This window comes from Nanorana parkeri, unplaced genomic scaffold (assembly GCF_000935625.1).
Source record: "Nanorana parkeri isolate BGI_ZX_2015 unplaced genomic scaffold, ASM93562v1 scaffold1434, whole genome shotgun sequence".
Lineage (NCBI taxonomy): Eukaryota > Metazoa > Chordata > Amphibia > Anura > Dicroglossidae > Nanorana > Nanorana parkeri.
The window spans coordinates 300,813-327,984 of NW_017307702.1; the positions used below are offsets into that span (position 1 = coordinate 300,813).

General features: G+C 39.3%; 1 protein-coding gene across 1 annotated transcript; it reads left to right on the forward strand.

Moving 5' to 3' along the window:
* The first annotated feature begins 6,910 nt into the window (after positions 1-6,910).
* On the forward strand, positions 6,911-22,414 carry LOC108798233 (5-hydroxytryptamine receptor 3A-like). The gene is made up of 9 exons (XM_018569966.1): positions 6,911-6,980; positions 9,318-9,475; positions 12,825-12,869; positions 12,973-13,082; positions 15,355-15,524; positions 16,980-17,131; positions 19,120-19,324; positions 21,384-21,611; positions 22,137-22,414. The coding sequence occupies exons 1-9, from the start codon at positions 6,911-6,913 to the stop codon at positions 22,412-22,414; spliced, it is 1,416 nt and encodes a 471-aa protein (XP_018425468.1).
* The last annotated feature ends 4,758 nt before the right edge of the window (positions 22,415-27,172 follow it).

The window sequence follows — 27,172 nt, forward strand, 5'->3', positions numbered from 1 at the left end:
GTGTATACAAAATGTAATATGGATTTAAAACAGTTCTGACTTGCTTGTAAATACCTACTGTATTTCAAAGCAGACATTACTGTACTCACCCTTTTCAACCGGGTTTCCAGTAAGAATGTTTCCTTTTTTACTCTACATAGATCATATAAACATAATTAAAAAGAAAAACCTTTGTACAGATTAACAAAAAAAATAAAAATACAAATGTTATGACTGTCACTTTGCAGTATAGCTTAACTATGGATTAACGTATTCTAAAGGGAACTGGGAGGAGCCAGGGGGCCTTGTCTGTTCTCTAAGATTTGAGGATGACCTCACACAGAGGAGTTTACTGGTGGACAGGTTTATATTTAGGAAAGCTAATGCATACAGAGTAAGAAAACGGGGTAGCTAATGTGCAAAGAGGAAGACCTAATGCAACACTGCAAAAGAAGCTTAGGAAAGGAAAACACATCATATCTATAGATAACTTATATACCAAATCATTGCCACTGGATAGTGGAAAAGCACCACACCTGCTAGTAGATACTAACTGGAATTAGTGTGAAGTGTGTGGATGATTAATTACTTCTTTAATGTATCACGTAACTCAGAGGCATAATCGAGTTTTACTTTTACCAAGAATCCTATTCTATCCAAGAATAGAAAAAAATACCTATTTTTGCCAAGACTTTTTCAAACTGGAATCATGAGAAGAACCTCAAGACTGGTACCTGCCTGGATTATCTACTGTGCATTTATTGGCTGTCTCTTCACTGTGTGTACTGGTGAGTTGTCTTATTTATATAAACCTTTTCACATAAGAATGTATGGTCTATGCTACTACTAAAAACACCTAGAAAATATGTTGCAATAGACCTGTGGGCAACGACCTATTGTTTGTTTTAAAGCTAAAGTACATTGTACTTTAGTGAACTAATATTTTGAGTTATAGTTTACCATTATATAAGCCATTGCTTTCATATTTTACTAGCTTGCTCTTTCATATTTTTCTCTGTGTATGAAATATACTGATATTGTATCTTTTATCCTTACACCAATTGCTGACAGAAATTTTCCTGCATCTGCGTGTAACTGCTGTGTCCTAGCTGGGGAAATATAACCCTCTATTTGTCCTGGTGACCATTGAAAGTAATGGGAAATCCAAAATGTTAGAGTTGTCAATAAAGCAAGTGGTGAGGGAAACTTCTCCAATGGGGACACCTGTTCCTGTGGCAACTGCCTAAGATGGGACTCCTATCTCTTTGGAGAGATTTCCTCTCATTTCCTGTTGTATCTCCAGGAAAGGAGGAAAAGAGAAATATTTTCAGTGGGAGGCAAGCAGAAAGAAATAACATAGAGTTTAACATCTTCCCTACTCCACCCGTTTACATTCACTTTATATACAGAAAGATCAAGTAAATCTTGTTGTGGCATGTCCCTCAAGTCTTCCCGTCTCGTAGACCTGTATAGACGTGATGACATCATGGGTCCTTAGACTGCCAGTGCCGGGGGGAGAAGTTTTATTAGATAGCAGTAATAGTACTTTAACAGCCACATATTCTATTATACACAAATATCCATCAGTATTCTTCACTTGATATGTTAGAACCGCATTTCTGAAGGTCTATACATGCTTGTGTTACAGTCTCCTGATCATAGGCTCTCCATGTAATTACCTGGGGAATCTGGCCAATTGCTGTTGCTACAGGTAATTTCCTGGAGAACTGGTGACTAGAAAGCATTTACAGACCTGGAGAAATGTGGGTCTGATGTTTGTGAGATTGAAAGCACAACTGTTAGAGTACTATGGGGCAGGGCTCTCCTTACCATCTTTTCTTGAATTGTATTGTGATTGTAATGTCTTCCTTATATTGTAAAGTGCTGCGCAAACTGTTGGCGCTATATAATTCCTGTATAATAATACTATCATTGGTATATATACCGTGTTAGTCTACAGAGGGGAACTGGTCAGGGTTGATAACACTGCTGCAGGTTTCAATGCCGAACAGGCACTGTGCACCGGAAGTTACAAGCTCATTAGATTTCTGGTAGGATAAACAGGTATTTTTCTGTATCAGCAGCATTTATAGACACAAGACACAAAACAGAGAAATGTGTAAGTACTAGAGAGATGTGTTTTAATTTTTGCTCAGACATGCACTTCAATCTTGGTTCTCTGTTCTTCCATGTAGTCAGAATATAGACAGCTTCTCACAGCTTCCTTAAGGTCTCGTTCACACCTAGGCGTATTGCATATGTGCGTCTGTCGCGCGTTTTTTAACCGCGATTCGCGGTAAAAAAGTCGCGCGACAAACGTGCGTTTCCGAAGGCTACTTGGCTGTATCCCAATGGAAACGCGCAACAAAACGGCCCAAAGTAGTACATGTACCTTTTCAGGCGTGGGCCATTTTGTAGCACGTTAGGGACGGGCGGAAATACGCCAAGGTGGGAACGAGACCATTGAATACAATGGGATTTATATTTTTGAGCGTTTTGTAGAGCGTTTGTTGAGCGTAGAACGCGCTACAAAACATTCAGGTGTGAACGAGGGCTAAAGGTCAGACCTCCAAGGTGGGCTTGAGTTTGATTGGTGGCAATAAGAATCTTGTTCATACTGCTTCCTTATATCAAGCTTTTAGTATGAAATAGACAGTGGGAAGGTGTTGGTGGAATGTTTGAGAATACCTTTTCTGGATCACAAACAGGTTAAATTAAAAAAAAAAGTTATTCCCAGATCACTAGAAAAAATGTACTTGTTAGAGGTGAAGTAGGACTATCTAGGACCCTAGGCAAAGTAGCAACTATGTGCCTCCTTTCATTTTAATCACAGATTACAGTTATATAGTTACATAGGTAGTCAGGTTGAAAAAAGGCACAAGTCCATTGAGTTCATCCAATAGAGAAAAACATTGTATACATAGAAAAACCTTTATAAACATAACCCAATGCCCACAGTTATCCACAGCTGAAGACAAAAACTCTATTAAGCATGAAACAAAAACCCTATTAAGCAAACGTGTTACTCATAAACCAACACAGAAATCACCCTATCAGATTGGGGGCTCAGGAGAGTGCACCCCACCTTAAGGTTAGCATTAGTCCTCGTTTCCTGGGGACAGTTCTCGCTTTGAGAGGTCTGGCCCCGGGAAACAAACGTCTCTGGCGGCAGTGAACTGCAGTCATATACAGCCAGTTGTGTAAATGCTGTGATGGCTGCCTCTAGGACTCTGCGTCACATACTGCTAACTAGAGATGGGCTCGGTGTTCGGGTCAAGCAAGAGTTCGAGTCGAACATCGGCAGTTCGTGTGTTCAGCGAACACATGAACTGTCAGGGCGTTCAGCTGGCTTTTCACCCTCCGTATGAGCCCTTATTCGCTAAAGCCTTGGACCTGACCACTGGTCAGGTGCAAGACTTTGCCCAAAAAGGGCACAGTACTTGTCAGAGCCATGATTGGGCAAAGTCATGATGACTTTGGCCATTCATGGCTCACCTTTCAAAATCCGTACAACTGTTAACAGTTGGGTGCAGCTAGCTAGCTGTGACCGCTAGCTCCGCCCAATTGTTTATATTTTGTCGACATCTGTCAGAATGCCATCGCGTGCGGACGGGTCAGCGGGCGTAGTTTTTTAATTTGTATATTTTTGTTGTTTTATTTTGGCGAGTTGACGTTGTCGTGGACAATGCTGGACGTCGCAAATGACCCTGGATTACTTCGGTGGATCCTTTTTTTTTTTTTTATTCACATCTGAATTTTTATTAGAGATCATGGTAATAACAGCAGTACAGGAATGTACATCATACAAATATGAGGTAAGTAGTTATATGCTATTGTACATAGTTGTTCATTACTCTTTGTTTGTTTTTTTTCTTTAACATATATGAAGGATTGTAGCAGGCTCTAGAAGGGTACAACATGTGTCAAACGTGGTTACCTCCACGCACACACAGGAGATGGATTGTCATAGTTGCGAGTGTGGATTCTCCTGGGAGGTTGTGGTCCATTGTTTTTAGGAGGTCAAATTAATCCCCATATGTGTGCTCGAAGGAAGCCACATCATTAAGGCGAGCCGCCATGCATCGAGAGATGTGCTTTGAGGGGAGGTAAGGAAGAAAGAGAGTGCAGACAGAATGGGGGGGGGGGGGAAGAGCCTCCGACCAGCATGACCATATCTTTTCAAACTTGGGCATGGTGAGTTCAAGCTGGGCCGTCTTCTTCTCATGCAACATTATCCAGTTAACATGCTTCTTCACGCTGGAGACACTCAATGTATTAGTCAGCCATGATTTCGCTATTTCCCGTTTTGCTGATGTTAAAATGTGGAGGGACAGCTTAAAGGCAGCCTTTGGGAGGCCCCCAGGTTTGCAGTTAAGTAGCGCAAACCTTGGGTCCTTATCGATGGTCGCTTGTAGTAGAGATGAGAGTAAGGAGAAAATGCGATCCCAAAATCTGGACACTGTCTGGCACTGCCACCGTGTGTGGAAATAGGTACCCGGCTCTGGACAGCCCCGGAAGCAGAGTGGTGAGGCAGCTGGGTTATATTTGGCTACCTTCGTGGATACTAAGTACCAACGTGTCATAACCTTATAATTTATCTCCAGCATGCTGGAGCATCTCGAGCTAGATTTTGTGTTCAGCCAGGAGTTTTGCCACATGACGTCATCAAGAGGAGATCCCAAGTCTCGTTCCTACTGGGATATATAAGAGGGTGTGCGTGCATTTGCTTTTGTTAGTAGTGCTGAATAAATGGCTGTGATGGTGCCAGGTGTATGGGGGTTATCTCTGCATATTTTTTCAAACGGACTCAAAGTGTCCGTTGACGAGCATCTCTGTGTGTGGTGAAGGAAGAAGTTTTTGATCTGGAGGTAGCGGAAAACCTCCTTGGAAGGGAGAGCGTAATGGTCCTGCAGGTATAGGAATGGTTTCATCCCCCGTCATCGTTTGAAGCTTCCAGGAGTGTGTGAGGCTTTTATCCACCCATGCTATAAAGCGGGAGGAATTGGAATGTGCTGGTGGAAAGTCAGGATTGCGGAGGAACGGAAGTAGTGGCAGGTGCGGGGGAGGTCAGGTCTGTGGATCGGTTAATAGAGTCCCACAAGCGCAGTGAGGAGGAGGTGACGAGGTTAGTTATAGTTGGCCTGCATTTGGGGGGAGTCCAGAGGAGATTGGCAGCAGATGTGGATGGTAGGAATGATTCCTCCAGGGTCACCCAACCAGGCACTTCTGTTTCAGCATGATATTTGGTCAATTGTTCTATTTGCGCTGCTTGGAAATATTTCATTAAGTCAGGGACACCTAGTCCTCCTGAGGTTTTAGGAAGGCTAAGTGTCAGGCGGGGAATTCTGGGGCGTTTGGCGGAAGACGTGGGATTGTAGAGTGGGCAGGACTGAGGCTGGGGCCGCCACTGGCAGCACTCTGAATAGATATAGTATCTTTGGCAGAAAGGACATCTTTATTGCCGCAATCCTACCAAGCCATGAGAGGTGGTAGTGCGACCATTTGGTGAGGAGGGCCGTTAATTTAGAGATCATCCCTGGGTAATTAGCTTTATACAGCGTGTGGTAGGAAGAGGTGAGATTAATGCCCAGGTAAGGGAGCAAGTCTGAGGACCAGCGGTAAGGGAATTGTTCTTTCAGTGTTGATACCATCGAGGGGATCAAGGAGATATTTAGTGCAGTGGACTTTGATTCGTTTACTATGAGCCCGGATATGGAGGCAAATTGTGTGAGGATTTGTGTAAGGTTGGGTAGAGAGGTGATGGGGTTGGTCAAGGTCCCTCCATTTTTTAATGGCGTCCCTCCTAACATTCCTACCAGACCTAAAGGGTCTGGCATTGTTTGGGAGGGGAAACTGCACACTTTTTGTTTCTTTTTAAATGTAATTTTATTTCTTTATAAATGTAATTTTTGCTACAGCAGGTTCTATACATCCTACAGATGCGCCACTTTACAGGCAGTTTAAGGGGACCCCACAGGCACAAAATTTGAAGAAATTTTTCATTTTTATTGTTTCACTTTAACCAGTGTTAAAATCACTGCTCCTTTAAAAACTGTATTTTTTAAACGTTTACACTTTTTATGGCCAATAACTTGAATATAAGCCTTCAAAAAGGGGTCCATTGATTTTCAAAGTTCTGGTCCCTGGGACTTGCATTGAGTTCGGATTCAAACTTTTTCCATGTTCTAAAGTTAGAATTTGAACCGAACAGAGCTTGTGACCTAACATTGGTTTTAATACTTCCTCACTCTATTTAAAACTAAAAAATGGCTATAGATACACTGTAAGACCCCATTTACACTTGAGCTGAGTATCTTTCGATGTTTTCTCAGGCTTTCACTTTTTTTGAGTGTTTGTACAGGCATTTTCACAACCGTTTCAGGTTTGAGTGTTTAATTTTATTTTTGGCCAATGCAAAGCTGGTTACTCAACAAGAAAAAAAAAGCTTGATAAATATGTTATGTGCTTTTTTTGTGCATTTCTCAGGCACTCCCACTGAAGTCTATTGGGACCAAAATGCCCCAATAATGCTTCCAAAAGAAGCTCATGTACTTTTTTGAGCTACAGGTGTGTTGATATGAGCAACAGAACACTCAGGTGTGAACATGGGCAATTTAAAACAATGTGATTCCTCCTGCTGCGTGTTGTAGTAATTAGGCCATTCGAGCTACTAAAGGCTCAGGTATTAATGGGGCCTTAGGTCTAGGACTTAGGTCTAGAATCATACTTTAAGTATGATTGCACACTTTTCACACGGGCTGATCAGGAGAGGATCCGTGGACAGGTCCTCTCCTGATCAGAGCAGTACGGAGTGGATGTCACTGCTGTGACATCCGTGTCTGTATAGTTTTTTCATCCATCTTGCAATGGAGAAAAGAACTGAAACTTCCGGACTCCATGTGCGTCAATGTGGAATCGGATGTAAAGAGACATGTGTCTGTTTACATCAGGTCCAGCAAAACGGATCTCTGATATGTTTGCTTTTCCTGGACCTGGCTGGTGTAAATGGACACCTGTCGTTTACACATGGCTGCCCATAGACTTACATTGGGCATCCGATCGGGTCAGTCTGAAAAACTGAATGCGGACCCGGTTGGGCGGCCCGTGTAAAACGGGCATTACTAACATAATTCCTGTTTGCAACATTACTGTTTGCAGTCTCCTGGCTCTTAGTACATCTCATTGAGCTGTGCGAATTCTGCTCCTGGGACATAGGTTCCTCATTCCACTAAATCTAATTTCGGAAGCAGCACCCTTGCATCAAATGTAAGGGTGCAAACATAGATCTAGGCCATGCTGCCGGAAACATGATTTATCTTAGGCAGGGGTGGGCAGCTCTGGCCCTCCAGCTGTTTTGGAACTAAAAGTCCCATGAGGCATTGCAAGACAGGCATGACTCTCAGCAGCAGAGGCATGTTGGGATTTGTAGTTAAAGCACAGCTGGAGGGACCAGAGTTGCCAACCCCTGATCTTAGGTAAAGGTAATCCATCTCACTTCCATTTTTTCATAGCCTGTAGGGACAAATACAAATATATTATATTTATTGAACATACCGTTATACTTTAAAGAGGAACTCCAGTAATGTAAAAAGTTAACCCTTTCAGGGGGGCTACCCCTTCACTGCAATGGTTAACTGCTCATTTTTCTATAGGGGCTCATATAAAAAAAAATACTTACCCAATCCTTGATCTTGCCTGGCTTCCTCCCCCAGTATCTGGCAGCCTAAGCCCCTCTAACGTCAACACGTCTAATACAGTCCATTCACCTGCATTAGATGTGAGGATGCCAAAGAACATACCACAGCCGAAGTGGAGGGGAGGAGAGGTGTGCGCTCAATGCCATAGGACTGAGGATCAGCTGAGTGTATCTTCTTTACTCTGGCCCAAGCAGTTAACCCCAGGGTAGTCCCTCTGCAAGGGTTAACTTTTGTCCTACCTGGAATTCTTCCTTAAGGATGACCCTGCGCTAACAATGCAAGACCTGCTTAATACATCAAGCCTCCCACCCCCACTCAAAAATGCCACATTAATGCTATTAAAAAAAATTGTGAGATTTTGGATACTTAGCAATTCCTACCGGGATAGATCCTGACATCACCCTATCCAGTGCATAACCTGAGAAAGGTAAGTATGTTTTTTATCTCCTCTTCACATTTTTTTTACAGCATTAGTGGGGTGCTTTGGGATGGGGTGGAGGTGTTAGTGCAAGGTCCATTTTGAGTATTTACACCAATCTTTCTCAATCTTTTTACCCGGAAAGAGGCCTTGAAAAAAGGCTGGGATCTCAGGGAATCCCAGAAATTATTCTTTGATCTAGCTCTGATTGAGCTTGTGGAACATTAGTGTGACCAATAAGTTGTAGATATAACAACAAATAACAATAGCTACATTTTTCAGGGCACTGCCTAGGCACCATTAACATTTCTCCATGTTCCCTATAAAACAGGAAAACCTCACTTTTTGATTTCAGGTTCACTTTAAGATAAGTGTGGCTATTAGGTCATACTATTAAATGTGAAGAAAATAACTTATATAACTGGTTACAATTGTTGCCCACATGTGAGCTTCCAGAAGTAAATTATGCATATATTTTCAGTTTCCCACATTGATGAAAATGAGCCATTATGTCTTTTTTTTTTTTAACATGCATGATTACAGCAGCCTGGTATAATTAAGTGACTATTTATTTTCATTAACTAAAAATTACACAGATTGTATTAGCAGACAGGTGCAATGTGAGACATAGGGGGATCATTCACTAAAGGCAAATAGGCTGTTCACTTTTTATGTGAACTTTCCCTTAGCTTAGTAAATGTGGTAAAAACTCACTTTGCAAAGAATATCCAATCACAAGCAAGGGCAATTATATAACAATATTTTTGCTAGCACATGATTGGATGATGCAAGTGCTTCATCTCATTCTTTTAACTAAGGAAAATTCCCTTGCAAAGTAAAAGTTCCCTTAGAAAGTAAACAGCCTATTTACAATTAATAAACTCTTCCCCAATGAGAACACTCACTGTGCTAAACAGCACAAGGCTATGTGGTGGCTACGGCACAGCCAACGCTGGGCACAATACCTGCGGGATATGGCAGGTCATATTTCAACTCCAAGAAGTATTAATATTGCCACTAAACAGAAGGGTGAAAGGACCTAAAAAGGAAGTTTTCCATATGCGTAAAAACATGCAAATATATTGAATAAAATGTACTTTGTAGTTCTGATCTTTATTTACAAATTTGTGGTGGTAGGGTCTCTTTAATATATACAAGATAATGTTCATACCATTATCTTATATTAGGAAAACAAGTTCTAATTTTTCTTACTTTTTTCTCAGCTCAAAAAAACAATGGCTCAGGCCTAATAAAGCCGGCACTCATAAGACTTTCAGAACACTTGATGGATGGATACAAGAAAGGAATAAGGCCAGTTTATGACTGGAGACACACTACAGTAGTGAACATTGATTTGATTGTTTTTGCCATTTTGGGAATAGTAAGTTTCCTTACTTTAATTCTTGTTCCCTTATCCTGTTTTTTTTTTTAAATATCAGAACTATTCTGTGACTTGGCAGTCCATAAAAAACATGTCTTTTCTTTGTAAATCTCTACAGTTAATTGTGTTTGTTTAGTGTTTGTGTAACGTATCCTTTGGGGTAAAGACACTAACAATGGATTTGTAATAAAACAAATGAACAGCCAAATATCTGTCCATACAAAACATCTAGATATAATATTTAAATATACAAGAAACCTCATTCAAACAACCCAGCCACTAGCTACAAGAACAGATCGGCCTAATGTAAGCCATTATTCAAATGAGGAATAAAAACAAGCAATACATTTAAAGCGTTCAGTGATTTGTTTAGCAAAACACAACTCCCTTTATTCAGTGTAGGTAGGATATACTAAATGGACCAAGAGGTGACATTATTTTCTTATTTTCTATATTAAGAAGTATGTACATTGACGGGTATTCATTACCATACTGAAGTACACAGTTTGTATTAGTTATTTGACTTGACATTGAATAATTGGTTCCTGACCTCTAAAATCATAGGCACTTTGCATGTTTTTATTTAAATAACATTTGATACTTTGAATGTAATATACCTTTTCCTAGGTTGAGATTGAATTTTATTTTATGAATATCAGCCACAAAAAGTATGCTTTTTTAATGCCGAAAAATTAGAAATTGAGTCATGAACATGAGATTTATATTGTCCATATCATTATTTTTAAGAGCTTGTCAGTCAGTCAATAGTACAGTTGTAGGTATGTTTGTTAACAAGCTATATGTTATCTGAGGTGATTTTAATAAATGTAGTTGTATTCCAGAGTGTGGATCCCTCCTTGCTCTTGGACTACCTGGCATTCCATATTGCATGAATGTGAACCAGATAGAATAATACTTCCAGAAGAGCGCCCGTTGTGTGCCTAGTAATGTTACTTTATTCCAGCAAGTAACTAGGCAGTGACTCAATTTCTCTATTTAGTATGTTGATGCCTACCCTGCTTGTGTGTGTGTGTGTGTGTGTGTGTGTGTGTGTGTGTGTGTGTGTGTGTATAAATATGCATTATCTATCTATCTATCTATCTATCTATCTATCTATCTATCTATCTATCTATCTATCTATATATAGTCATGGCCAAAAATATTGGCACTCCTGCATTTCTGTCAGATAATGTACCACTTTACGCAGACAATTGTTGCAATTACAAATGTTTAGGCATTTTCATGTTTATTTCTCTTGTTTGTATTGGTATGACACAAAGAAGTGGAGAAGAAAAAAAAAGTCAAATCTGACACATTCCACGCAAAACTCCAAAAATGAATTGGACAAAATTATTGGCACCCTCAATTAAAATTTGATAGCACAGCCCTTGGAAAAAATAACTATGGGATTTAGATCTGGACTCATTGCTGGCCAGTCCAGTACTCTCCAGTGCTTTGTCTGAAACCATTTATGGGTGCTTTTTGACGTGTGCTCTGGGTCATTGTATAAACATGAGAATGCCTAAACATTTGTAATTGCAACAACTTTCTGCGCAAAGTGGTGCATTATCTGACAGAAATGCAGGGGTGCCAATATTTTTGTCCATGACTGTATATACACACACACAGTATATATATAGATAGATAGATAGATATATCTATCTATCTATCTATCTATATATATATAATGCTTGAGACAAATTAAATTCCATTTAAAAAAAAATATTTACAGACAGAGTGCTGAAAGGGAATAGCTTCTGCTGTTATCTCTCTCTTCAGAAGACCCACAATTCTCTTTGAATCATATGTCTTGGGAGAACAGTATATTAAAGAAGAACTCCAGGGGATATTTCTATTAACCCTGGCAGTGGGGCTACCCTGCACTGCAAATGTTAAGTGCTTGTTTGTTTCTAGGTGCTAAAAAAAAGTTATACTCACTTGATCATTCCAGATGCGTGTTCTTAGACCGGGTCCCTAGAGCCTCTCTCCCCCTCCTCTGCAGTTATCTAAGAATCCTTGTGTCATTACGCTGTAAAGACTTGAGGACACTGAGGAAAATTCCATCTGTGCAGAAAAGGAGGAGATGTGCTTCAGTGACCGGAGAAGCAGGAGTTGGTTGGGCGGTTCGGGTGTGTATAACTTTTTTTAGTACCTAGACACAAACAGGTTGTTAAACCTGCAACTTTCATTAAAACGGTACCTGGTGAATTTACTATGAAGCTCCTTGTCCATGAATGGGATCACAGTGCTCTGTCCTTGTCTCCCAATGGTGTTCCTGCATTCTCACCCTGTCACATATCACCCCTGGGAGAGGCAAAAGCAGTGCAATGCAGTCAGTGCTATGCAGTGCTAACACACATTGCATAGCCATGGTCCACCATTGTCTCTATCAGGAAGCCAGACCAGAGAAATTATGTTCAGCCAACACTAAAGCAAATGCATATAGACAATAAGTGGCTAAGAAAAGTTGGAGGTGAACAGCAGCGATACCACAGCAGCACTGAGAAGAAGATAAAGAAACAGAAAAAAACATGACAATCATGTATGATACACAGTGCACTGAGCAAACTAAATGTCATCCAGTTAGGGGTTACATCTACTTTAAAGTTCCCTACCCCAGTCAAAACTGTTTACATAGTTTTGAATAGGGTGAAAAAAAGATAGAACACCCGTCAGATTTGCTTTTGCAGAGTTTGTTCCCATTGGAGAGTCTTTGAGCAGAAAGAGATAGGTGACCTCTTCAATGGGGACACAGGCGGCAACAAACAAACATGGGGAAGGCTATGACCCCCTGTCTGGTTATTATTACTATCTGTGTCTTCCTGACCCCGAAAAACCATTTATAGGAAGCTAACAGATCCACTAGAGAGATCCATTCTGTGCTGTAGCTGTTGCTTTTCAGGAGACAGTCATAACAATAAGCATTCAGCAATTGTGTTGTACATAGCAAGAGAAGAAAAAAAGTTTGTATAATCAGCTTTATGGTCAGGAGGGTTCAGCATAAGAGTAATTGTATATGGTAAATAGAGTGGATCACAAAAACAACAGCTCAAACGGTACATGGAAAATCTAAAGAAACAATGGCTATGCCATAGCCTGTGGCTGCCTCGGCACATAAAAAGAGCTGCAAGGTACGAGTTGCCAGATCCCCTATTTATTCCCAAAGATGAGTAAAACGCATGCTGACTTTTACAAAGATATATGGTACTTATTTTAATAGAATTGCATATTTTTTTTAAAGAAAGTATTTGTCAATATCAAAAAATAAAATTGTAATTTAAAAATGTGCATTGTAGTGTACATGCATACCATTTTTACAAGAAATACATGTTCTTTCTTTTATTACCAGGAGGAAAAAAGCCAAGTGTTGAGAAGTTACCTCTGGCTTCTACAGGTAAAATACCTGGTTTACTGGCTATGTCATTTTCTTCTTTGGTATGCTATGCTTTTTCATTTATTATGTTTTCATGCTAATATATCTATCTGGTTTTTTTTAGTCCTGGGTTGATGAATTTCTCACCTGGGATCCAACAAAATTTGACAAAGTCACTCAAATTTCCATTCCTAGAGAACTCATCTGGATCCCAGATATAATGATCGTGGAGTTGTAAGTAATACGAAATCACAAAAAAACATTTCACATCAGCCTCTGGCCAAACAGAAGCCTATAATCTTAAGCTTCAGTCATAGTGTTATATTATACCTAGAGCCAGGTTAGTCAAGAGCCAGTTATCCTACCAGCATATTTTTGTCAAGGAACCAAAGCAACCAGAGGAAACTAGGGTAATATTTGGGAACATATTTATAATTAGTGGGCCTAAGAATGGGGGTGGGATAGAGAAATCAGTAGGGGGTGAGGCTAATAGTAGAGTGCAGGAGTCAGGAGTAAGTAATGCACAGGATGCAGAGATCAAGAGTAAGTAAGTGAGTGCAAAAACAAAATAACTGCCAGTAGTGGTAGAACATAAGAGGAAAGCATGAGCTAGATATCAGCAGCATCTCAAATATAATCATGTTGTCATCAAATCCACAGCCTGATTCCAGTCCAAGCACTCTTAAAACAGTGATACACTACTTCCCCCCTCCCCTCAACACACTTGCTCCCCAATTATGCCCACAACCAAGGAGCCAGCACCAATTATCTACTTACACTATACATGAGCAGTCCATCAGTGGCTGCTCTGGAAGGGGGAGACCCAAACACACTGCTGATGGCTTCTGTGACTCAGCGGATGACTGGAGAAATTGTATTTTACTGTAAAGAGGGCATGCTATGTCAGTGCCACCAGTGCCATGTGTAAGCTAAGTGACCAGAGCGGGGCATGTCTTGTGACTTACATGGCCCTTCTCTGACTGTCCATTCCCATAAGCGTCAAGTGATGATGACATGTTTGCAAACGATGTCTGACAGGTCTGAGATTTGACAAAGCTGGCATTGAGCCAAGAACCTGACTGAAAAGCTGGCATTGCCGGCTTGATTCCGGTAAGTTTCTAGGTATGCCTATGTTAATACTAGAACAAAAGTTCAACCAATGCGGAATGCATGCATCCTTTGTGGGAACTGTACTCAAGAGCCCAATATTATTGTGGATACAGGCTTTCATTTAGGGCAGGACACAGTTTACAGCTATTACACATACAGGAACATAACATGCACCTCCTTCTCTCCCTACCTTCAGTTTATATTTACCTATAGCCTTGTTACTCTGAGATTGTTACTGCGTGGTCTTCTACTGGGTGGCATACACAGTCTCTCACTGAGTTCATCAGAATTCTAAAAAGTGTTATCCAATCCAATAACTTTAATTGAGAGCCCATCTATCAGCTTGTCAGACACATGAAGTAAGAGGATACATGTGCAGGTGCAGAATTTTGTAAAGGTTGCACAGTAAAGATCTCAAATTAAGTGGGGTTGATAAGTAAAACTAGCACTGAATGTAACGGAGGAGGTACATAAAAGCCTAAGTACGCTAATAGTGCACTACCTTTGCAGAAAGCTTGTAGTTTAAGCTGCATCTTAATCACTTAAAGAGGAGCTTCACACTTATCTTTAACATGATAAAAAGGTAATCTTTAGAAATGATTACTAATGGAAATCTACAAACAGATACTTATAGATAATTGCAGGCTTTTTATTATGTGCATACCTTATTTTTCTTTTCCTCCCTTATTCTCATCCACAGGGATGGAGGACTGGCCTGTTTCAACAGCAGTGGAATACAGACCTGGGGAGCATTCAACAAATGGGCAGTTAGGGAGGACTTATGTTTGTGGGTGGAGGTATTCATGAGGTGAAACAAATATACTGCTGCGTTCTCCTCCTTCAAGTCTGCCATGGTCAGTTTCTCAACAATCCCCAAGACTTCCTCCCAAAAGGGACGCAGTTTCGTGCAGGCCCAGAAAAATATGAAACATTGTGCCAAGGGCCAACTGACATCTCCAACAGAGAGGTGAAACCTGCGGGAGCATGGAATGCAACAAGGTTGGTACTCTGTACCACTGGGAAACTATTTTATACTCCTGGACTTTGCAAGCGATCATATAGTTTCCCATGCTCAGCATGTTCGGCCGACCCGAAGTCGCGACTCAGCCGAGCCGATGCATATGCGTTTGGCTCGACTGAGCCGCTAGGCCACGTTCGGGAGCTGTACGGGCTATTGTGAATAGCCCGTAGAGCACCCCTTCGGTTCTACTAGTCCCTTCGGCAGCTTCGTGAATAGACCCCATACTTGGGGTCCACCAGGGGATTCTCCAGGACTCAAGTGGGCCAGTTCAACGCTGCATATATGCAAAATTTTGATTTGCTTTTCAGGCATTTTACCTATTGATGTAGTGATTGTCAGAGTTCATTTAATGAAAGTGTATTCTTTTCTTTTCAGTGTGGACACAACATTGTCTTTAGATACTCCATATGTGTATGTTGATTACCAAGGAAGAATAAATAACAACAGACCCCTTGTTGTAGCAACTGCCTGCAGCCTCAATACACACTATTTCCCATTCGATATACAACGGTGCTCCATTTCCTTAACCAGCTGGCTTCACACAAGTATGTAGTATGTAGTAATAATAATAATACTAATAATAATAACAATAATAATAATAATGTAATGATTAATGTTGCATTCTAAATAAGCAGTACAGTATAATACAAGCCTATAAGCATGTCTAAGCTAGCTTTATAATAATCTTTGAATTTACATACTAGATAATTCTGGATCTATAATATGTTATGTGGATTTTAGTTTTTTTCCCCAACTAAACAATGTCAGTTTGTTTTTCATTGCATTGTACAGAGGATATGTCACATTCAATGTGGAAAATATTTTGTGCTGATTTTTTCTTAGTCTGACTGTTTTAAATCTCAATAACCTGGCATTTTTACAGGAGTGTGTAGACATTTTATATCCATTGTATTTATATATAAATGTTCTTTGCATGACTGTTATGCTGACCCTTTGGATTTTATACTTGTGAGTCATGGACCTGCCATAAGTTTGCTGATCAGGAAAGTCAGATAAAAGTCAGAAGTCCTTATTTACACAGTTGTTTCTGTACTGTGACTCAAAATATAAAGGCAAAAAGGTCAGCATAATAGCCAAGCAACATGAATTAAGAAGAAGGAGAAGCAAGCAATGGATGCCTTTGTGTTGTGTGACAGGTTTCCTTTAAGTTCTTCTTGAACAGTTAGCCAAGTGCCTAGATTGATCCCTTAATGCTTATCCTGTTAACATTTGAGGCCTAACTCCAACCGAAGTTTGTTTTTGTATAGTTTTGGTTTCAGTTAGGAAGAGTTAAAACATTTAGGGGTCTATTCACAAAGCTGCCGAGGGCAGCCGAGTGAATGACCGATCAGAAGTGAAGTGAGCCGAACACCGTTCGGCTATTCACTTCAGGCTGGTACGGCTGAAATCAGCCGTACATCGGCTTGCTTCGAGGTTTGTGTATCTGTCACTGACCCCACTGGGGAGATTTTACCTCACTTTCAGTTGCTATCACAAATGGGAGATGTGGTCATCTGCATCTTATAACTGATGGAGAAATAATCAAGCAGCAGCAGGAAAGGTGAACAAAGCACAGACTCACAATGGATGAAGCAGAAGTATGGAGATTCTTGCACTGCAGGTCCTGAGGCACAGCTTCCCCTCCAGCAAATAGAACAGTGAACAGTACAATAGTGACAACACCAAATCTCACTCAAAACTTCACAAGACTAGCCATCAGAGGCAGCATTGCTATAGACAAATTACATTACATCGCCGATATATAGCTCTGAGGCTTTAGGCACAGGAAGTGAACTGCTGTATTAGAGGAATTCAAGAGAAAGGGTACATTTTTCATTGAACTTCTAAGGCACAATTAACTTCTTTGTGTGTTCCCTGAAAAAGAGTAAAACTTAACTTTTTTAGTTCAGGTCCACTTTAAATACTGTATACTATATGGTTTAGGTGTAATAGTGCCAGAAATTATATGCTCCCTTAAATGCTGCCTTGCTTATCTTTAGATAAAGATGTAAATGTGTCTTTTGTGGAAAAAAACCACAGGCTGAATCAATTCAAGAACAATTACTTGAATGACGGAGAATGGGATCTTATCAATGTTTTCTATAAATATAGACTTCTCAAGGATTATGAAAAAAACATTGGAGAGTATACTGTAAGTTTGAATTCATTTTAACTATTATTTGCACTATGGGGACTATTTATAAAGCATGGAAATTAATTAAATCACCAACCCTATCTCCTTTAAAGCGGACCTTTACACTCAAAAATCAAATTCTATCAATGCATTACTCTTTGTATGCTGATTAATAATAACATAGACATGCCATGTGTAAAATGCTGTGATTTTGAAATACTTACACTTGCAGAGCATTCACTTCCTGCTTTGAAAGGGCAAAATTACTTCAATTTGGGAAAGCTATGCACAGTGGGATTGCCTTGTCATCAGCAGAGCATTGCTAGGAAATCTCATCTGCAATCTCAGGAGATCTCATGAAAAGGCATTTTCCTCCCCTGAGATGATGTGCATGATCACAGGTCCTAGTCACATGTCTGCTCACCTGTGCCTGAAATCCAGGAAGTAATAGTCAGGTGTGTTTGTTAGATATGGGTAAAGGTCTGCTTTAACTATTTTTTTTAAACTGTCAAAATAATTGTAAACTGTCTTCTGCTTTTATTGGTCTCAAGTCGGGTTTACTTTTTATTCCCAGAACCTCATACTCCTTTAACTATAATTGATCTCCTTCAAGATTCAAGGCATGCTGTGGCGTAAAGCCTCAAAGTAAAGGCCCAGGGAGATTTTGCATCACAAATAAAAGTAGAACTAAACTTTGCTAAAAGAATCATTAGTTTAGTAGATCACTCTAAGTATAACAGTGAGATTCAGTTTTCATGTTTCCTGCCCTGTACATGTTTTCCCTTACTGTACTGAGCAGATCTCGTGGACTCTTTTTATGAACCCCTTGTGAATGTTTATGTGCTCCAGCAGCAGTTTTATTGCATGGCTTCTTGAAGTCCAGCTTAGGTGTGTGCAGTAATGATGAGTGAACTGGTCAGGGTTTGGTTCAAATGGATTTAGGGCTCAAGCCTAAGCGAACCAAAACTGGGAAGACCAGTGTCCTAGCAAACAATCACTCTGTGTGACCCGCAAAGCCGTATTAGTTGATTGGATGCTAGCAACTGGGGTGCAAAAATAGAAAAGTTATATTACGGTCCAGCCAAAAAAAAAATCTTATTTTTGCATAGAGTTAATATGGGTAAGAATCCCTTCTAGGTTTTTACTCCTATGTAGATCCTGTTACAAGTTCACTAGAGACAAGGAAAACAAATAAAGCAGATACGTTGCTAATAAGCTCCAATATGGCTTGCATCATCTTTATGGCGCAACACTAATGTGAAAGATGATGGTAACTCAGAATGCCATGTTGGTGTTTAAAGGTGGTGCCTAAAATACCCAGCACTGGTCCTGTGGGTCTGCAGGAACAGCGCTGGATATGACCGAGCCTACACCCAATGAAAAGGGTCTTACTCTATTTTGATACTATTCTGTTCTCTACTGAGAACAAAAAGCACTGGGTTGCTAGAAGGATTCAGTAGCTACTGACTTGTATATAGAGGTAGAGGTGAAATAATTTTAAAAAAATTAAAATTAAATTGTATCCCCTTATAGATAAATCCTTTTATTGAGTAACAATCAGACTTGCAATCTTGCTGGTTTGTTTCCTTTATAGCAGCTTTGACATAGGGTTTGAGTTTAGCTAAATATAAACTGATAAGGCATTGTGGTCATATTGGTCTCCAAATGTATGATATATACATCTTCAGGGATTTACATATACAGCAAGATATAAAAAAAGTGTCTGTACCAAAGATGATACAGCTTTGAATTAGTTTAACCTTTCCCAGAAGTTAGATTTTGGATAACAGGCATGACTTAATTTGTATTATAAAAGTGTCGGCATCTTACAACGTTGTGCACAGACCTAAGGTTTATGCTAGTTGTGATCATTTAAATGTATTAACCTAATCCACATGCTATAGTCAACTGTAAAATCATGTATGTCTGTATTTTACGTTGGTAGAAGGCATTACTTTTATACTGTATGCTTGACCTGTAATATTTTCCTTTTTGTGTAATAACAGCTAGTTATCAGAAGAAGACCTCTCTTTTATACCATTAGTCTAATTATGCCCAGTATATTTCTCATGGTGATAAATGTTGCTGGATTCTACCTCCCACCAGAGAGTGGCGAAAGGATATCATTTAAGATCACACTTATTCTTGGTTACTCTGTCTTTCTCATCATTGTTGCTGATACATTACCTGCAACTGGAACTCCGTTAATAGGTAGGACATTCCATTCTGCTACTCAAAACTCACTTTATGAACTCAGAGTCTTGCACTATTAGTGATTCTAAAGGTGTCTGAATTTTTAGGGGTTGATTTATGAAAGGCAAATGGGCCAATCACTTTGCAGGATAATTTTTCATTAGCTTAGTGAATGAGGTGAAGCTCAGCTGACTTCCATCATGAAAGGAGAACTATGGGGTAAGTGTTTTTCCCAATAGTTCTCCTAAGGGTCATGGGAGGCAGGCCCAGCGCTACTGCAAGGCAAGTCAGGCGGCCGCCTGAGGGCGCTGCAGGGTGAGGGCGGAAAAAAAAGCCGAGGTGTGAAAGTTTCATTGTCGCACGTCGGCTTGAACTATGATAATGAATGATTTTCACTCACCTCATAGTTCTCCTTTAAATCATGTGCAATCAAAAATACAGTTTTTTTTATTTTTCTTGCACTCTTTGTAAAGTTAATCTTCACCACATTCACTAAGCTAAGGGAAAACTTAATTGCAAAGTAAACCGCCTATTTGCATTATCCATGTTGCTCTTTCTACAGGTTTCCTTTAAGCCTCCTATCAGTATCAAATGTATGGACCAGTAATTTGTAATAAATTGCAAAATATATCAGTATTTTGATGATGATGTTGATGATATAAGTAAGGGAGTTATTCACTAATCTGCCAAATCAGTAACAGACTGAAGTGAAGTGAGCCTGTACAGCTATTCTTGGCTGCATATGGCTCGTTTCGCCTCTCTTCGGTTCTGCCGAACAGCCGCAGCCAAACTGCTGAACCGAAGGGAAGAGCCCATTCGCCTCAGCCAATGCAACATCTGGATTTGCTGACGTGAATGTTCGGCTGTTAATTTCCTGCTGTTCACCTATATTCTTAAAGGGGCTGAACAGCAGACAGTGAATTGCTGAATGCTCGGCTACAGCATGCAGCTCGGTCATTCTGTTCGGTACTTTAGAGGTAGCAAACAGAATGAAAAATGTTACTGTAAACAAAAAACAAAAACAAACAAAAAACAGCGTGGGGTCCCCTCACCAAATCATACCTGGGAGCCCAGCTCTCATGTAAGACTTCTTTTCCTCACCATCTTCAGCTTTTGCAATATATTCCTATTGAACAATATACACAAAGCTAAATTTCTAATAAAAAATCTAAAACATCTAATATTCAATTTAGTTCAATAGGCTTGTGCGTTATTGATGATAATATCAGTAATAGTGGTTGTATTACGTTTGCAGCAATTACTATTGCTAACAATTATTATTAGTATTATTAGTTGCTAGCAGTAGTATTTAAAATAACGCTACAAAGGTGTAAACCGGATCACTTAAATTAAATAAAAGCCTAATTTTGGATAACAGTAATGAATTAATCTGTATTATAAAAGTGCCAGTATCTTACCACTTTACGCCCAGACCTATGAGTGTCTAGGTCTGGTCCTAATTTTTAATATTTTTAAATCTGAATCTTTTATTAAAGTAATACCCAGTGATCCTGCCATGAAGATCTTTGTTCCAGCCAGTTATAGGCTGGTGACCAGTTATGATTGTCACTCTGTCACATGGACTTCTAACTATACAGGTGAAACTCGAATAATTAGAATCTCGTGCAAAAGTAATTGCAGTAAGTGCTGCAAAAGGGGCCCAAACCAAGTACTGAGTACATATGCATGCTTGTACTTTTCAGAGGTCCGATATTGTTCTATGTACAATCCTTGTTTTATTGATTGCATGAAATAATCTACTTTTTTCAGGTTGTGGATTTGGGGTTCTTGGGGTTTTCATGAGCTGTAAGCCATAATCATCACAATTATGACAAATCACGGCTTGAATTATCTTGCTTTGCATGTAATGAGTCTATCTCATATATTAGTTTCACCTTTTAAGTTGCATTAGTGAAATAAATGAACTTTGCACGATATTCTAATTATTCGAGTTTCACCTGTAAGTGGCCATTTCCCAAATATCATAAAAGCATAGTTACAGTTATAATATGGTATAATAAATGTATACCAGTTAGCAATTGTAAATAAAAAAGGTTTTGTTATCTCATTTTGTTAGGTATCTACTACTTAATGTGCATGGGATTTCTTATGGCCAGTTTAATAGAGAGCATCTTTATAGTGCGGATGGTCCACCAGCACAATGTTCATGCAGAAGTTCCCAAATGGCTTAAACGTTTGGTTCTGGAGAAATTAATTTCTGTTCTGGGTATCCAAAACAAAATGTTTGAAGAACTCCGGAAAAATCCCCCTCATAAACCTCAGGGCATGGAGACAGATGGTACTGGTAGGTTTCAGAAAATACTTTTCAAAGCAGTTATATCTTATGAATCTTTGTCCCTGTGGTGCTCCTTGCATCCTAGGCCCAGGCCTTGACTTTTGACCAAGCCTCTACACCAGATTTTAGCCTACAAAGGTGGTTAAAGCTTTTATGTGGACCCACATGGCCATTATAGTTTGTGTGGATCCATGTGTGGACACATCTAGATACTGGTGCCTGTTTTATTTTCTAACCCATAGTACTGACACGCCAATACAACATTTGGGAGTTTCAATGTGGGCATAAACCAGGGTATAAAGTGAGTATATTATTTAATTTAGTCCTAAAGTGGGATTTTTTTTCCCCCCTGTACCATGTAGCACTTTTGCTGTGGGTGGAAGTTATTATGAATAAATGGGTTTGCATTTTAATGCAGGATCTGCTTTAATTAAACTGAATTATTACATATATTTTTTCAATGTAGCAATATAGAACCGCTCTGAATTTTTTTAATGATTTCTGAACAACTAATAAACTGTCACTTCCCCACAGGTGAAATAGGAAATTTCAACGTTGTCCATCCAAGAGAAAGCCCAATGCCCACTAATGCAGTCTTGCCAGTCGCAGAAAATGATGGTCTCTTATCCAAGATTCTAAAAGAAATTGTAACCATCAGGGAGCATGTAAGAAATAATGATGAAACTATCACAAAAGAATGGCTGCAAGTTGCTTACATACTAGATATGTTTATCTTCCGTGCTTATCTCTTTGCAATAATCACGTTTGCTGTTTCATTGGTTGCTATTTGGTCCATTACGTATAAGGTGTGAACACTGTACTAGGTGCCATTGCCCACATAGGGAGAGCTCAGTGCTACTAGTTCCATTTTATAACATAATTGTTACAATGACAGATAATGATTTGAGGTATTTAAAATAATAAAATGTCCCCTCATTTGCATTTAGAGAAACCTTATACTACCACAGTAACATTTTGGTGGGCTGCGAAAACAAATTATGTCACAAACTGCAATATGATAAGGACGTCTGAAATGGTTTACGTTTAATTCCTTTGATTGACCCTGCATATTGAATAATTGTAAATGTTATCCACTATAGGGACCAAAACCCTTGCAAGTTAGTTTTTGAGTAGAAATAACAAATATATAATTATGTTATGCTTCCTATTTGTAGTTCCTATTTGAAATATGTAGGCAGATTTACTAAAGGCATTGAGAATCTTAAAACATTAAATTGTTTGAATATTCACTTTAATGATCTAATTATGAGCAAAGCCATTTACTTACTTTATCTGCTCATAATTTAAAGTTAACAGAAATTTGCTTTCCATATGATTGGCTAGTTGAAGTGAATATTTAAACAATTTCCTGCATGAAAATTCTCAGCTTCTTTAATAAATTAGCCCAAATATCTCACTTTGGTGAAACTGGCAAGTAAAAAATTCCATCCTTCTTAGCTGAGCCTTCTGGATGGAAGGCCAAGGTCCTTCACCAATGTTCTTTCCATGCACACAACTAGAGTGATATGACACTTAGGGGAAATATGTTGTGTGTCACTTGTTTTCTTATCATCCTAACAAACAGCCTCCAGCCTCCAACAAAGGTGAGTGCTGTATGGATATTCTTCAATCTTGTCAAATTGGATTGCACTTTACAGTTATGCTACACTCTCCATGTATCAGACTTACCACTGCTCTGAGAAGAGTTAGGCTTGGACTGTCTCTGTACCACTGCTCTTTTCTTCACTGTTTATGTTAAATTACATGCATGCATCTTATATTCTTGACTTGCAATATAGTTCGCTCTAAAGACATTTATTCTAATGGCATGATAAAGAAGACACATTTCAAAATAAAGGAGACCTCTGAGAAGTAAGCCAAGAAAGGGCATCTTATATAAAGTTCTGAGATGACAGTAGCCTGACCAAGCCAAAAACAGCAGCATCAGGTGACAATTACCTGACCATGGGGTCATACAGATGTCTATGCCGACCTTTTTTGTTTCCCCCTAAGAGAAATGGACCCAGCAGCATCTGCTGCACACCCCTCTCTTTTCCCCATTTTTCTTTCAAAAGCTATACATGAGTGCTTAGCCAAGTTCAGCATCTGTGTTTTATTTGCATGCCAGGCAACAGTAGTGCCTAAGCTTGGTCAGGTCATGCCTTCGTGGTCTACCATAAACTTAATGTCATAAGCGATTTATCAAATCTTGAAATCATTTGCAATTAGTAGAAGGTGCGTTTGACTATCACAATCTATACGAGAAGAGGATGTATCTTGTTGCACTCCTTACCAGATCAGTATATGTCCCGTGTGTACAAGTGGGTGCTTGTAGTGACCATGGATGGCGCAGTGAATACCAGACAAATAGCAAAGATGTCACCAGCACACCAATCAAAGTGATTCAGCAAAGTTTGTTTTAATGTCAAATTGCCATTCAAATTGCAAGCGCTTTCGGGGCCTCAAGGGGTCCTCTTCATCAGGCTCAGAATGACACGTCATTGTCATTTTGAGTCTGATGAAGGGGACCCCTTTTGCCTACTAAATCTGGAGTGCCGGTGTCTCTGCTTCTGTTTGTGATAAGTAGTACACGCTACCTTTTGATCTTTAGTTAATGTTTACATCTAATTTTATTTTAATAATATTTCTTTATTAAAGTTTTTGAAGCATTACAAATAAGAAACTCATCTGCAGCACACGTTAAACACATGAGTGAACAAATGTTATTATAAAAGCAGCAAGCAACAGGATTAAAGTAAGATCTTTAGAACTAAAACAATGGTCGCACTCCCATTTACTTTACATCTCATATTTATCAGCAGACTATTTTAGGCTTTCAATACTTTATTCTTTTTTTATTTTATTTTTTATTATGTTTGTGTTTAGCTAGCTTGTTTGTGAAACTAATATGTAAGTAATAGTAGTACTTTGGCAAAACAAACTCTCTATAATTTATGGCTGTCTAAGGGATTTATTTAAAATGCATAAAAAAAGATGACATACAAAATTAGACTACTTTGTTTTAAGTGTGAGCTTGTATAGCAATAAAGGGAGAACATAATAGTTATTAGTCAATTTTAGTCTCCTTAACATTTGGTTGTTTGCAATTCTATGAACTGAACTTTTGTACCATGTTCATTACTTTGATAAAAATCAATTAATACAGGGTGCTTCTATGACAGCACCCTGTATTCATTGATTTTTTTGAATTGAGATTGTAGTTCATCAAGGGAGTGAGCTTGGAGTGGTGGCTACTTTACAACACACACAGGGACCATGGGGAGGACCATGGGGAACAAAAGTAGCCACCCTCCAGAAGGAAGGACAGTGTCAGCAAAAATGCAGAGATTATTTGAGGAGTGATACACAAATAAGATACATTTTTGTTAATAGTTAGGGTACTTGAATGTATTTTTAAGATTTAATTCCTGAGTTTAGTGTCACTTTAAGTTGCAGAGTATGCTGAACTTACTCATATGAATACCCAGCAGCACTTTTCCCTGTTTTGCCTCTGTATACCTATAAATCTATATGCATCTATATGAGCTAACTAGAGGAAAAAAGTGTGTCCCCCCTTTTACTTAGTTAGCATTGTGTGTCATAAATAGTTTTGAAAAGCATGCAATAGTCTTTTCACAGCACAAAAGTAAATCTTTGCAGAAATTCTCAGCAGCCACGAACACACCACCTGCTGGCTACAAGGGGTACATTTGAAACATTTGTATTCATACATCAAATATTATATAATGTGTGTTCAATATGCTTACATGTGTGAAAAGAAATTAGAATAAAATAAAATTGAAAAAATAAAACTGCATGTTTCTTTCAGTGTGTTATCTCTAAAACAAAAATCTTTTTACACCATATCTCATTACATCACAACAACCTTTTGTGTCCAACCCAACTCTTTCTCAAGCCAGAGCTGCAGACCTGAAATGTTGCTAGGATGTAGAGAATAAAAAAATGAATGAAAAGAGCAATCATTTTTAAGATCTCCGTGTTAACCTGTTCAGATTTCACATGCATTTAAAACATTTATTTGTTAATATATTTATTAATTAACTTATTTACTTATCAATTCACTTCTCAGGTTAAAGTAATGGCTCCTGTTCAGCGGTCTAAACAAGCACTAAATCCAGTTACTCTGTGATGCACAAATCTTATAAAGTAAATTCAAAACTTCCTTCACCCTCCCTGACTCAGGCAAATCCTCCCTTTTTTGTGTCTCACATGTTCCCCCTCCCAGGCACTACAGCTCACAGCGGGAGGGATTCAGCAACACAGGCGTGGCTGTCATTTTTGAAAGCAGTGGGAGGGGTTAGGTCTGGCTAGCTGATGATTACCGAGCTACAGGCTAGTGAATCAGCAGTTAACATGCTGGTAGCCACTCCTCCAGCAACATTTCTCCAAGTAGTGCAAGCAGGCACAGCTTACATGAGAGTGGTAGCTTTGCTCTGAATTCAAGAACAGTACAGCCCTGATGTCACACATTCACAGGAAGCTACATTAGGGGGACTTCACTGGCAGGCTCAATAAGTATTTGTGGGACTTGGAAACAAAATTAGCAAAAGCTCCAGTCAATTTAGATTTTACAAGTAAGATGCAAATAGAAAGCACTTTTTGCAAAACAAACAATACAACAAAATTCCCCAGCACACAGCAGTTAGTAAAAAAAAAAAAAAATTCACTGTCCAACAATTTGCATTAAAACTGATTGCACACATTTGCAAATATACAAGGAAGCCACACTGCCTGTGGAAAAGACAGTATGTGAAAGCCACAGGATGAATGGGCTACCTTCAGACATATCTGCCCTTAATGTATTCTTTGATATATCTATAATCCAAGATAGAGGTACTCAGGTTAGATTTAGGGATCACACTACACAGAGGAACTTAATGAAGCAGTTTGTTTTTCAAGTATATTTCCAAATGTGTGCAACTAAAACCTTTGTTTTTGTGTTGGGCTTCAGGTGTGTCCATGCACCTTTAGGGAGGAATGGGCTACCTTCAGGTATATCCACCCTCAGTTCTGAACATTTATCAGAGGAGCCTTGACAAGGCAGTGTGGCTTCCTCATATATTTGCAAACGTGTGCAACTGCAAACTAAGTATAGAGGCATTTTTATTTAAAGAACAAATCCAGGATGTTAATTAGTTAACCCTTGCAAAGTTGTTTTTATTTTCCTTGCACTCTTTGCACAATTAAAGAAGAATTCCAGCTATTTAAGCCTTGCGGTGGGCTGCCCTCACATTACAAGGGATTATTGCTTGCTTTTCTCTAGGATACAGAATAAAGAAGAGATACTCTCCCGATCCTCGGTCCTGCAGCATTGACCACTCACCTCTCTCCCCCTCCACTCTGGCTGTGGTCTGTTTCTCAATGTCTTCATGTCTAATAGATCTGTATCCCGGGGCAGAAGAGGTTGTAGGGATTGGTCTAGCAGCCAGGTGGGATCGAGGATCAGGTGAGTATTTCTTCTTTGCTCCAACCCCTAGAAAAAAGCAGTTAACCTTTGCAGTGCAGGGGTAGTCCCACAGCAAGGATTCATTAAAACAATTCTGTTTACA